The sequence below is a fragment of the Vanellus vanellus genome, assembly GCF_965231255.1.
Source record: "Vanellus vanellus genome assembly, chromosome: 5".
Taxonomy (NCBI): domain Eukaryota; kingdom Metazoa; phylum Chordata; class Aves; order Charadriiformes; family Charadriidae; genus Vanellus; species Vanellus vanellus.
In genome coordinates this window covers 61,635,008-61,648,647 of record NC_138910.1, presented here as the reverse complement: position 1 = coordinate 61,648,647, position 13,640 = coordinate 61,635,008, and the positions used below count along the sequence as shown (strand labels likewise).

Sequence of the window (13,640 nt, the reverse complement as noted above, 5' to 3'; positions counted from 1 at the left end):
TACGTTCTGCAGAGTGAAGGCTGGGAATCGCTTCATAAACTTATAAAACCTGGCTAATATAGCTCTTTGTTGCTGAATGCAATTTTGGGGAAAAAAAAATCAATAACTATTACCACTGTGCTAGTTTGGCTTTGGAGGGTTTTTATAATCCTCTCCCATTTTTAATCATAATTTTGGTAAATGATCACTGGTCTTGAAAAGCATCCAGATTATTTTCATTACAAATAATAACCTATAGCATGGAAAAGATTGACATAATTTTGTTCACAGAAAATAATAAAATTTCCCGTGCATTGTGCCTGACAGTATTGCTATGATAAAGCTACACCTGAAGTGTGTCCACCGTTGCACTGAAATGCTTACAGCTCCTATTGCCTCCCTACTAAAAGTTTTAGAAAGTTAATGGTTTAGTTATCCAACCACACCTCAGTTCTGACAAGTTTTGTGTTTAACTAAGGAAGTGAGGATGCACTAAGATATCTACTAGCCCTCTCCAAGGGGATCAACTGAATAGTATGAGTCCATTTTAGAGCCTGTAATGATTCCCGCTCTGCATCTCCCTCCTCTTCTTTTACCCCTCTCCCAAAATGTAGTAAGATGGGAAATCGAACCGGCTTCAGACTTCTGAAACTTTGATGGGCAAAATCTAGAAAAATCTCTCCTGGTAGACTGTGAACCAAGATTTTTCAGCGACTTCCAAGCTCACCACATTTGGGCACGTTTCAGAGCCAAAACAAATTTCAAAACGTGACCAAAAGATGCAAAAATCTTAAAACTTCAAAAGGATATTAGTATAAGAATTTACTTTTGTGCATTTTTATTCTCTTTTCATGGGCAAAACAACATACATTCTCCTAACTGAAGGCACGGGATGTATTGATAAACTCTGCATCAGATTTCTACACGGAAGAGACATCAGGCACAAACAGTTCCAACCTAAACTGCGTAAACGATCATATCTATAGGTTACAGAACACGGGCTCTTATAAGAGAAGACGTTAACTGTAGGTGGCACTAACAGAATGTATGCCCTATTCTGATTCTAAAATACAGTTAGGCTCATACGCTAAAAATTGTGAAATGAAATGTGTGTATATCTCATGCCCTTCAAAAGCGTTATTGATATATGCAGTAGTCACCAGGTTGTGATCTAAAAGATATCTACAGGGCACTAAAATGGAAACCAACAAATTCTGTCCAAGCGCTTTTTGGAAATGACTTGTTTTCATCTTGTTCCTTGTCAAATACATAATGCATTTTTGTTCTAAGCAAAACTAAGCATTTTGTATATTCTCAGCTTCTGTCTTTTTTTCTTTCAGCACTAAATATTTAAACACGTTTAACCTAAAAATCTCAAACTAGTAATCTGCTGCTTGTGTCTTCCCCTCGAGGTGCAACTATCAATGTGGTAGTGCAGGATTGCTGAAGAGACATGAAAGAGACTGTGGTTACAGTCCTACCTGCCCACAGGCCAGCCCCATGCCTCTCTCTCCCATACCATGAGGACACGATAAATTTAACTCCAGCGCATCGGCACCAGCAACCTAGGAAACATGAAAAAGGAAAAAAATGCAAAATTAACTTCAAGTAATGTCCACTTTCCTGTAGCACTTAACTCTTCATGTTGAACAGATTTCTTCAGACATTTGATTGTATTTTTTTATTTTCAAAAGACAGAAAGCTCTGCTTGTGATAGCCTGAAAAAGAAACGTGTTGATTACTACAGAGAAAAAATTCAAAAACTGATGTGGCTTCCCAAAATTACAAAGGAAATTAAAGTAAAAAATAAATTAAAAAGAGACAAGCACAATAAGGAGTTGGTTCTGGAAAATGTTAAAAAATGAAATGTAATTACAGGGCCTTAGGGCAGCACTGAGAGCGAGGTTTGGTAGTCAGTGTTATGCAGGTGCTTCTATGCTCTGAAGAACTGTGACTCAGTAGTAAATTTCTCCTTTCCGCTTTAATGAATTTAGTCTCGAAATTTTCTGCAAGCGCCTGTACTGTGCCATAGCTTTTGTCATTAAATATTTTTGTTTCTGAAGTCAAGCAAGACAGTGTTAAAAAAAGTCTATACAAACATATTATTCATGCTAATTTCACTCCAGCACCCTCTATTAGCTACAATTACAAAGGCACAGGAGCCGAGGGGTGCAAGGGCAGCACACAAACACGCTCCTCTTCCTCCCTGCTGAACCGCTCCGGCCTGCGACCAGGATCTCTCCCGTCGCCTTCCACGTGGCTGCAACTAGTATTTTGCTTTGCATTTGCATTTTGTTTTCGCTTATTGAACTGGAGTAACTCTGCCTGCTGTGCGGCCACGGTTCAGCAGCTCCCCGAGCGTGTGAGCAGGGGAGAAGCCATCCATCACTTTCAGGAATCCTCCATGTCCTGGCCAGCTCTGTGAGCCCGGCCATGCCGCGCTGATGCTGGTGCTGTCGGCCGCCGTGACAAGCTGACCTTTCGTATGAATAGGTCGTCCTCCTGCCGAGAGGCACGGCGGGACCTTCTGGGGCTTCTGCTCTTCGGAAAGCCACATCTATTACCTTCTAGGTAGGATCCTACGCATGCCATTAAATATCACTGCTCTTCAGTTCTGGATTCCAGAGCGCCCCAAACAAGTGTGCCGCTCTCCACAGAGCGGAGACTAACAACCGCTTTGCGGAAGAAAGTTATATCACGTAGGTTACACATCATTGAGTGCATTTAAATAACTCCTTTTTTCTAAAGGGGTAACGCAAATACAAACATAGATTGGAAATATCTGTCTGAAAGTCGGATAGCAGTAGCACTGGACTAAAAAAGAGAAGCAAATGGCACAATAAAGCCATTCATCTTTGTCAGTTTAGAAGTGGTACTGCTCCTGTCAAGCACGGATTCCACAAAAGATTTCATGGTCAATTAGGTAAATACAGGTATAAAATGGACTAGTGCTGAAGATCACCAGGCTAATTACTGATAATGTTTAATTTTACTTCCCTAAGTCCCCAAAGTGATTTTTTTCCCCCTCATAGGTTTCAAATGCCTGAAGAAAATAGAGAAGTGTCTTCCCACATCACCATAGGAGGGCTTAGGACACTGAATAAAGAAACAAAGATGTCCAAACATACACATTCAGCCACATGAAAACACAAATACAAAATATCCACACCCATATCTACACATATATAAAAAAACACACCCAGCTTATAAATCATTTAAATCTGAGCTGATGCTGGTGATGAAGACAAGCTATTTTTTTTCTTTGCTTAAATTTGTGAAATTTAACAAATTTATTGATCTGAATATTGATCTGATTCCTTTATTGATCTGAAATTTATCCTTTTATCTTCTCTAGATACTTTATACGGGGAAAAAAAAGTTTTATTTAAAAAGAACAACTTTGTCTTACATTCAGATATAGACACCTTTTTGAATGAAATTATTGTGCTTTTAATCAAGTATTTCTTATACTATTCCCTATGAACACAGGTACATGTTTTTAAGTAGATTTTTTTCCTTCAAATTGAAACGAAATTTCAGGTGCATAGTCTGTTTGCATTTGTGTAAGATTGGCTTTATATTATAGGAAGCCTGCTGACTGCTATTATATACCCTGGCTTTCTCTGCTATCATTTTTGAAAGTCTGTATTAAAACTAGAATAGCATTAAATGAGCCTTTTATACTTTAAATATTCACGAGTTTTATATTCAAAAATTCTTCTGGTGCTGTCAAACTAGTGTGCCTGTAGGCAAGGTAAGATCAAGTTAGGCTCTCAAAGGTAGAATTAAATTTTATCAGGGCATCCGTCATAATATACAGTTTGCTTAAAATGCAAATAAAAAGTATATAGATTCAAAGACTAAAGGCTTTCCAGGTACTGCTTAAAAATCCAAGGGACCATTTTTATGGAACAGATTTCCTTTAAATTTACATTTCCATCATTTTAATGAAAACACAGAATAAACAAATTATAATGGACATGCTTTAAATTCTCGTTTTTCACTTTGAATCTATTTCTTTCAAGAAATTCCTTATTGCAGCTCTTGTTTTTAAGGAGACCGAAAAAAAAAAGATACAGCAACACAGTTAGGAAACCATTACCTCAGCCATTTTTGAAAGTTCAGTCCAGTCCTCTCTGCTATAGCTGCACATGATACTGGCAATCAGAATCTGAAAAGAACAGATATGCAGTCATTTTAAGCCACGTTACCAGATTTTGTAATATAGTACTTTACTGTGACTCCAGAGATTAACTACCACTACCTGCATATGGCAACTACCAGCTGTATACTACTAGCACGTATAGCGAAATATAGCTGAGGAAGTATGGGCTAGATGAGGTGACAGTGAGGTGGATTGAGAGTTGGCTGTGGGACAGAACTCAGAGGGTTGTGATTAATGAAGCAGCATCGGGTTGGAGGCCTGTAACCAGTGGTGTCCCCCAGGGGTCAATACTCAGTCCAATTTTGTTTAATATATTCATTAATGACCTGGATGAGGGGACAGAGTGTATCCTCAGCAAGTTCGCTGATGATACCAAACTGGGTGGGGTGGCTGACACTCCAGAGGGCCGTGCTGCCATCCAGCATGACCTGGACAGGCTGGAGAGCTGGGCAGAGAAGAACCTAATGAGGTTCAACAAAACCAAGTGCAAGGTCCTGTACCTGGGGAGGAAGAATGCTAGGCACCAGTACAGGTTAGGGGCGGACCTGCTGGGAAGTAGCTTGGAGGAGAAGGATCTGGGGGTTGTGGTAGACAGTAAACTATCCATGGCCCAGCAATGTGCCCTTGTTGCCAAAAAGGCCAATGGAATCCTGGGCTGCATAGGGAAGAGTGTGGCCCGTAGGTCGAGGGAGGTCATTCTCCCCCTCTACTCGGCACTGGTGAGGCCACAACTGGAATACTGTGTCCAGTTTTGGGCTCCCCAGTTCAAGAGGGACAGGGAACTGCTGGAGCGAGTCCAGCGAAGGGCAACTAAGATGATTAAGGGATTGGAGCATCTGCCTTATGAGGAAAGGCTGAGAGAGCTGGGACTCTTTAGCCTGGAGAAGAGAAGGCTGAGGGGAGACCTTATTATGGCGTACAAGTATCTAAAGGGTGGGTTGATGGATGATGGAGCCAGGCTCTTTTCAATGGTTCCAAGTGACAGGACGAGGGGCAATGGGCACAAGTTAGAACACAGGAAGTTCCGTTCAAATACACGGAAGAACTTCTTTACGGTGAGGGTGACAGAGCACTGGCACAGGCTGCCCAGGGAGGTTGTGGAGTCCCCTTCTCTGGAGATTTTCAAGACCCGCCTGGATGCAGTCCTGAGTAATGTGCTCTGGGCAATCCTGCTTTAGCAGGGGAGTTGGACTAGGTGATCTCTAGAGGTCCCTTCCAACTCTGAAAATTCTGTGATTCTGTGATAGCTGTATATTTCACTGGGGATGCGAAACAGTATACAAAGTAATCTATTTTAAAGTCATTAAGGAAGACCAGCAGGTCTAGTCAAACACGTAGGGGACTTTGCATTCTCTTCCTCATGAGATGAAACGAGAACAAACGCTGTCCTAGACACAGAGTCCACCAGGAAAACTGTCCAATATACTTGTTTCTGAGCTCAGAGGAATTAAGTTATTTACTATGTATACTATGCCAGAAGTACCTGGGGGTCTTTAGAGGTAGGTAAGACGTAAGTGCAGGAGTTTACAGTTGAATGTGGCAGCATACGAACACAATATTCCAGCTGAGTTCAGGAAGCCAGGATACACCTAAACCAGCCCCACAGAACCTCATGCTATGCAAGTTCAGGACAGTGACAGGCAGCTGGGACCATTTTGTATAGACGCAACTGGGAGGAGACCCTATGGGATGCAGGGAAAATCCGGGAGGACTGGCAGAGCGGCACAGGGAAATTCCAGCTCTTGTTTTCCCACGATACACATTTTATTTCCTATTCGCTGGCTGTGGCCCCAGTTCCCCAAGAGCTGTTTCTGCGTATCGCCTTTCCTCCTCACTGCACTGAGCACCTTTTCAGGTCCAAGTTCTGCCTGTAGCTGCTGCTGCCTCCAATAGCTTTATTGAGGTTCAAGTTTGCAGGTAAAATAAGTTCTAAAAGGATTCTTAAGGGGCGGCAGAAAGGCACACACCTTTCCAGTTGCATACAGTGCTATTTACTGTTAAATGAATGTTAACTACTCCTCCGATCAATGTCCAGTTCAAGTAACAATGTTAACTTCTATTTATGACTAAGCAAAACCACTTGTTCTGGACCCATCAAAGATCATCAGACACTGAAACTCTGAAGTTGATACATTCGCAGTGAGATCAGCAGAGAATTTAGCCCAGGAACTCCTGCATGAAGGACTTCTTAGAAAGATGAGGTTTGCAAGAAAAATGCAGAGACCTATACTGCAGCAGCTAAAAGGTTAAAACAGAAAAAGAAATCACGCAACTTAGGAACAGACTACCGGCTGTCTGGGTCCAAAGGAAACAGCAGGAGATGAGAACAGAAAAACATCTGGCTGCACTGTTATTATTTGACCCTCTTATGTGAAACCTATGAAAGTTTCGCCGGGAAGTTTGATTCACAGGTAAGATAAAATTTGGTTTTAATCTTTTTTTGCTTTGCAAACAAGTTTTACTGTCAGCATTAATATCTGGGATGAGCTTCATTTGTCACTCCCGGTCAGTACAACACTTCTCTTGAACTTTCCTATAATGCTGAGGGTTAATGACTCGTTCGTTTAAGGCAAAATACTGAAAAGCATGGTATAGAAAAATTGTCGGAAACTGTAAACTCCCAAATTATCTCCATAAGAAGGATGAGATATTTAGTATCTTTAGAAGGGAGGGAAATATACTTTAAAAAGGAAGGCAGCTATGGAGAAAATTAGACATGGTGAGGTTACAACCTATTCATTTAAAAGGACAATACCACTTATCATCATCATTATTTCCATTCTTTTGCTCTGATGAATCTCTACCTATCAATCTACCACCCACCTACCTGACCTGCAGACTACCTACCCGTCCACCTTTCTGGCTGATATTGCAAGCCAGGAGTCTTTTGAGAAGGAAAGCATTTGATGAAGTGCCTGCTTTACCTGCAGGTGCCCATTTCCGTGCACCTCTGGCATAAATATAAGACCAAGCTTTTCATGAAATGCACACGAGCATCACTGGCCATGCTCTTATTCCTCTCTTGACAGAGGAAAAATCTCTCTCTCCTATACCATACTTTTTTCTATTGTGAAAAACTTTATGCAGCGCTATAGGTCAAATGTTTATGAAACAAAATTTGCTCCATGTTCTATTTGAATATGCAAGATAATTTGAGTACTCCAGAAATAAATATAAATCTCTTTTAAAAGACTCTGATTTTTTAAAAACACAAATTGTGAAAAATCAGTTTAAGAAAGTATATATGAGAAAAATTCAGAGTAAGAAACTAGTTAAAATATGCACTAACTGGAAGTTAGCTAGAAACCCTATCTTGTCAAATTCACACTTTTTATAAACTAACTAAAGCAAAAAAAAAAAAACAAAACACCCCAACTCAGACACTGAGAACATAAGGATTTTCACAGTTGCAGTCACAATCCAAAGTATATCAGGAATCGACACAATTTAGCTTTAAAACAAAGCAAATTTTTCAGCAGGGAAAGTTGTAAGACAACAAGGGCGGCTGACTATATTCACAAGTAGCTGAGTTAGGTTATGTCAAGTGTTATTAATGAAATTTGAAAATTCTGCTGGGAGTGTACAAAACAGGAGGAACAAGATCGGTGATGTTTCAAAGAGCTGTTAATTAAGACAACATGTTTATTTAACATTGATTAGTTTTAGCATTCATATTTAAAATTAAGTACATACTTTTGACAGAAGCAGAGGTTTACAATAACAAAAATAACTGAAAGCAAAAATTACATTTCTGCCATGACTATTCAGATGAAAACCACGATCCCAGAGGAAATAATGAAAATTTAAAAATAGTAGGGATTTTATTCTCCTTTTTCCCCCCCGTGTTCTCTTATAACTTGAAATTAAACTTAATTCATAGGTGGAAACAGATCCTCCAGCACTCCATGCTAACAAAACTGCCCTTCCTCAAGTGACTACTCTTCCCCAAAATGCCTCCATGGTCTTTTCATTTGGAATCAGTACCCATGGCAAAAAAAAAAAAAAAAGTAATTATTGTATGTGGACATTTAGGGGCACTATCTGTGATGTTTGAGGTTTGAATCTGCTCCTAAAACTACAAGCGGGAATTTATAAAGAAAACATAGAATATTATCTTATTATCTCCTATTACCTAGAAAAAGAACAGCAAGAAAGAAGGAAGAACAACAAGTGATAAGAATCAGAGGTTTTTATTGGAAAGTAATAAACAGAAATTGTATCACATCTCAGCTTCTTCTCACTATTTTTTTTTTTTTTTTTAACTTCTTTGCTGCCTACAATGCTATGTACCACATTACCACCCCCGCAACTTTAATCGCCCCAAACAGTTGGTATCTCAGCACATGGCCCAGCCCAGGAGCATCCCCGGAGAACACATCCTTCCTCTTGACTCCTGAAATTTGCAGCGGCAACCTGACATGAGTTTAATTACAGTTGTTTGAACCACAAGTGCGAGGCCGCACCGCGCTTGTCCGGCTTACAAAAGTAGACTATTGACAGATCTTACGATAAAGCTGCTGCTAAAGCGTACTAAGTGGTAAATGAAGGTTGACTAAATTGCAGCTTTGTCATAGCTTGAGTGAGGGCTGCCCGCGAAACCGTGCATGATTGAAGCACAGTGGGACCCCTGGCCCATTCCTTCTCCCAGATCAGAAGCATAGCTGGCGTATGCTGTTCCCTCTTCTTCATCCAAACTGCTCTTTTGCCTATTGCTGAGAGATCCTGTCTACTCCGCCCTGCGTCAAGGAGCACAGCAGTCCTGCAGACACTGCTCCCTCCCCGATGATCACCGTGACAGATGTCGCTAGACAAGGTCTTTACACCCCGACATTACACAAGGCGATAAGACAATTTCTCCAAATGCCTATAAAGGGAGAAACACACGTTTGTACCATCAGACCCTGTGTACAGGATTTTCTTGATCGTTCGTGGGAGAAAGTCTACAATAAAACTTTTTTTTTTTGTTGGAGGGAGGGGAGATGGAAAGGGGACGGTATATAATGTACCATTTCGGACATGATTATTAGGCGAACATACTGTAGCTAAAGCACCTAGTAAAAAGCTACGTTTCACACAAGTCAGTAACTAATGCATTAGTAGTTGTTCTACTTAAAAGGACACTGACAAGGTACTTCTCATAATCCTTAAAATATTTTTTCTCCCTGTTTGTAATAATCCCCTGGAAGCTTAAACTAGAATCTATTTCCCTTGCGAATGTTTTTTTCTCTTCCATTATCTCTATGTAGATGCCTCGTGAATGCACTAGCATTGAAAGAAATAAAAAGGATGAGGTTTGCCACTGTGTATGTTTTCAAGTGATCTTTCATCCCCAACACACGGAATTCACTGCAAGACATTGCAAAACAAAAGGAAGGAGAAAAAGAAAAAAACCTGGGCCTACTTTGGGTCAGACAATCCTGAGAACATCTATTTAAAGCCAGACAGCAGTAAAACTCTAGGTAGACAATTACCATTTGTCCTGTACTGCTCTGCAGGGAATAAGGGAGTTTCAGTACACTCCAAGAGTCTGAGAAAAATCTCAGGCGGCTGGATTTAAAAGCGAACACTATCAATTCCTGCAAATTTAAGAAAACTTCCCAACAGACACAAGGGAATCACAATCCTCTACCCTCATACCTGTAAAAACCATGTTTATTTTGGTCATCTAACACAGGCCACGGCCCGTATGGCCTCCTAAACTATTCTTCCAGGTCTGTGGATAATTTCCCTGCACTTCAGGAAATGCAGCCACCCACATAACTTGTGTGTTTTCTTCCCTGCCTGTCCCTCCTCATTGTTGCACCAGGCTTGAGGATGGTCCTGCACCAAGTGTCCATAGAAGTTCTGTTTAGACACTGCTGCTGGACTCAACCTGCACCCCCTTCTGCTTTCCCGAACACTTGCAAAAATCCCCAGGATTTTATTGTTGATGTGCACAGCCCTTGCAGAAATAGAAAGTGATCCTTAACATCATCTTTAAGAGACCATTCCCCTGAAAGTTGTAAAATCAAGAGGAGCTTTCAAGAAGGCTGAAGGACTGGTTTTGTAACAGCCACCTGTTTGGGAAGCAGAGATGCGGAATAGGATAATTGCTGCAGATAGAGGGAGTGCCAAGACTGAAGACTACATTAAGAACCAGATTTCAAATACCTACAAAATTATTCTTGATCAATCTAAACTTCAGAAGGTATTTGTGTTTGGGTCAGACGGAAAGACCTCAATCTTCTTTTCAAAACATGTTTCTTTTTCCCAAAGAACACAGTATAGCCTTGCCACACGACCTGCTTAGTCTGAACAAACTCCGATGTTTTTAACCAAAATTCCTCAGGAAGCGTTTCCCAGGAAGATGCTCGGCGCTGAACATACAGTCTTTCTAAAACAATGGCAAAAATAACATATTTAGTTCATCACTTACTAGCGGAAGACAGCTACGTCTGTACAAGCACATTAGGAGAGGAGAAATTCTTGGCAGCTGAATCATTATTTCTCAGCATTAAAATCCCCCCCATCTGCCTGAATGAGGGGTATGTGCACTCAGTTTTGACCCACGCCATCTCTCACCTGCACGCCGTAACAAGCCGACACACTTGGAGCATTTCCTGAAGGTCCTGCGCGTGTGTAGCTACAACAGCATGTGGTCCACCAGGTGCTCGGTGAAAAGTTAATAAAGAACAGTTTACTGAGCACTCCTCAGCTATTTCAATGACACGATAAACAATCTTGTAAACATCTAACTGAAAAACACACATGCCGCAGAGAGACTTCTCATAGTTTTCTTCACACGTGAAAGAATGAAACGTACGGACCATAGGCCAGACTCTGCCCTACCCAACAGCTCTTAGATGCAGCCTCAGCAGCAAAGAGCAAGCAGCAAGGGAATAAACAACAGCACCACAGGACTTTTTGGGTTGGTACAGATTTTTCACCTCACCGAGACTCGCACCACTAGCCTGCCTCTGTAACCCCGCCTCTCGTACGACGTCAGGCTCAGGACAAGTCACAGCTATGCTACACCTTGCCAGCAGAAAGATTCTTGGAGGCTTACTGCCAGTCAGTCCGTGCCACTTGCAGCAGTCCTCTACTTTTCCAAATGGCCGCTGGCTGATCGTTCGCAAAATCACCCAGCCGGAATTAGCAATGTACAGAACATTCCTAACACCCACCTCGCAAGATAAGAAGAGTACGACTGCAGCAAATATTCTGTATTGCACAAACACACTTAAAACGTGCAGTATTGAAAAACAACGAGAGCACAAAGATGTACCGTTATAAAAATAACCCTCTAGAAACCAGCCTGATTTTGATGCCTTGTAGACCCAACCAGGTTGCTCTTTTTCTGTACTTTCTTGTTGTAATTTTTGATTTGTTGCAGAACTGAAATAAAAATAAGCTTCTTATTAAAAACTACCTAGAACATCAAATCCCATGCAATAAGAAAGTTAACAATTGTAAACCCTGTCATGTCTCTGAGAAGCAGAGGAATTATCTTGTTATCAATTTAATAATGGAACATTGAAGTAAATGATGCCATCCACTGACACCAGTAACACTGTCTCTCCTGGGAAATTCACGTCGGTAGGAACTGTCAATCTAGATGGATATGGACATATTAAACATTGTACCTTCAGTCCATAAATCTATTCTTTCTATGCTGCCTTAATAAAAAGATTCTGCATGATGATAAAGACAAGCAATGCCGAATGTCTTGACATCGCTGACCTATAATTCTGCTTCTCTTCTCTCTTCTTTTTCCAGGGAGTGGAGAGTAAATAATTTAAAAATGGCTAACCATCCATTGTTTTCATCCTTAACTTGTACTTTAAACACATTTAAGATAATCCGAGTAAAAGAAAATTAGACAACTAGGGGCTATTAGTATGTCTGTTATTTAGCTGTCTTTCTGTGGCAAACCCTCTGAATAAAGCCCTGTCTTTACCTTGTTACTTTACATAGAGATGTCCAGTTTGTTTTTTAAAGTGAAGAGGAAGTGAGATACGACAGATCGACACAAAACCAGGCCAATTATCAGCACGCAAATAAGTCTAGGGAAGCTGGTGATAGGAGTTTGAAAATGTTACCATTTGCCTACCCTACCACACCCACAAAATCAGCATGAGCAGAAAACAACAAAGATTCTCTTCTAAGGCTAAACAGAGACACTTATTTTCAAAGGCAGCTGTTTTTCTATGATGACTCTACTTCTATCAATGAGATTCCATCTATTTAATGAGATTATTTGATGGATGTCAGCAAGTACACTGGGCTATAGCTTCAAATTAAGGCCTAGAGTTGTTAGGATCTAACACCCTCAGACAAATAAAAAGCAAGGGTTATGAACAAACCAATCCATTTCTTTGCAAAATAACAGAATGCCGCGCTTTGACGGGAGCACGAAGCCAAATAGGTGGCTCTACAGGACTGGCTGCACCTGTAGGAACACAAGGGAGCAGCTCGGTGTTGTAACTGCTCCTCTGCCATGTAAGATGCAGCATCGTATCAGCCACTATCGGGGCAGGAGTTTTGCTACCGTGGCCTTGGCCCTGCTCTTACACATAAATGTGTAGGCACAGATCACGCACGTGGAAAGCGTGGATAAATGAAAAGCTAACTTTCCATTAAAACGTTTAATGAGAGTCCTACCAAGCTGGAATAGAACCGAAGGCAAAATGAATGGACAGAAGAATAAGAGACCTTCTGATGCACCTGTACCTTCCATGCCTCAGGGCACTCTTTAATTAAGGTGTGGTAATTCCAGAAGAGTGAAAAAGAGACCATGGAATACGAGTTACCCCAAACAGGTTTAATGAAAGAAAATATAGCACTTGTAGGAAACACTTCAGGGAAACTCAAATACTTTACATGATTAGAAAAATTATGTCCATTTTATGACAGACTGCTGAAAATTTTAGTGCTTCAAGTAAACCCTTCCAATTCCATTGAAAATTACCCATGTGGCTGAAGACTCCCCTGGAAATTTGCTAGAATCTTTGGGATTTTATTTTGCATAGGAAACCCATCCAAGTTCAACCTTTAGTCTCTTTGGTAATGAACGAAAACGAATACACGGGTGAATGGATATTAGCACTACTGAAAGGAAAAGATGCAGGTTAACAAAGGCTGAATTCAAGAGAAGAGTGAAGACAGACACTAATTTTCAGCAATACTCCTTGCAAACAATACCTGCAAGCCCTCATGGCTCTGCCATGCCCCTGCTGTATTTCTGTACTTTCCACACTGACTTAATATAAAGAGAAAGCAGAGGAGGCCAATACAATATTGGAGAAGCTAACAGAAAAAGGATCTATCTAATTCTACAATATTTCAGACACACGCTATGACCTGTAGCAAAAGCTGTACACCAGGGTGCTGACACATTATTGATTCTTAAGACCACATATGGAAAACGAGGCTGGCAAAAGGCAACACAAATTTGTGGATTTCTTTCATTCACCTTTAGAAATTTTCCTCTCATTAAATTATCTGCCCAGATATACAC

General features: G+C 40.8%; 1 protein-coding gene across 2 annotated transcripts in view; it reads right to left on the bottom strand.

Moving 5' to 3' along the window:
* Window positions 1-13,640, bottom strand: part of DPYD (dihydropyrimidine dehydrogenase) — a gene marked incomplete at its 5' end in the record, with an annotated part of 377,500 nt that overhangs the window by 116,941 nt on the left and 246,919 nt on the right. For both annotated transcript variants that reach the window (XM_082483319.1, XM_082483320.1), the window contains 2 exons: window positions 1,461-1,544; window positions 4,082-4,150. In XM_082483319.1, coding sequence (XP_082339445.1) covers window positions 1,461-1,544; window positions 4,082-4,150 — 153 coding nt within the window. The remainder of the gene's footprint in view (window positions 1-1,460; window positions 1,545-4,081; window positions 4,151-13,640) is intronic.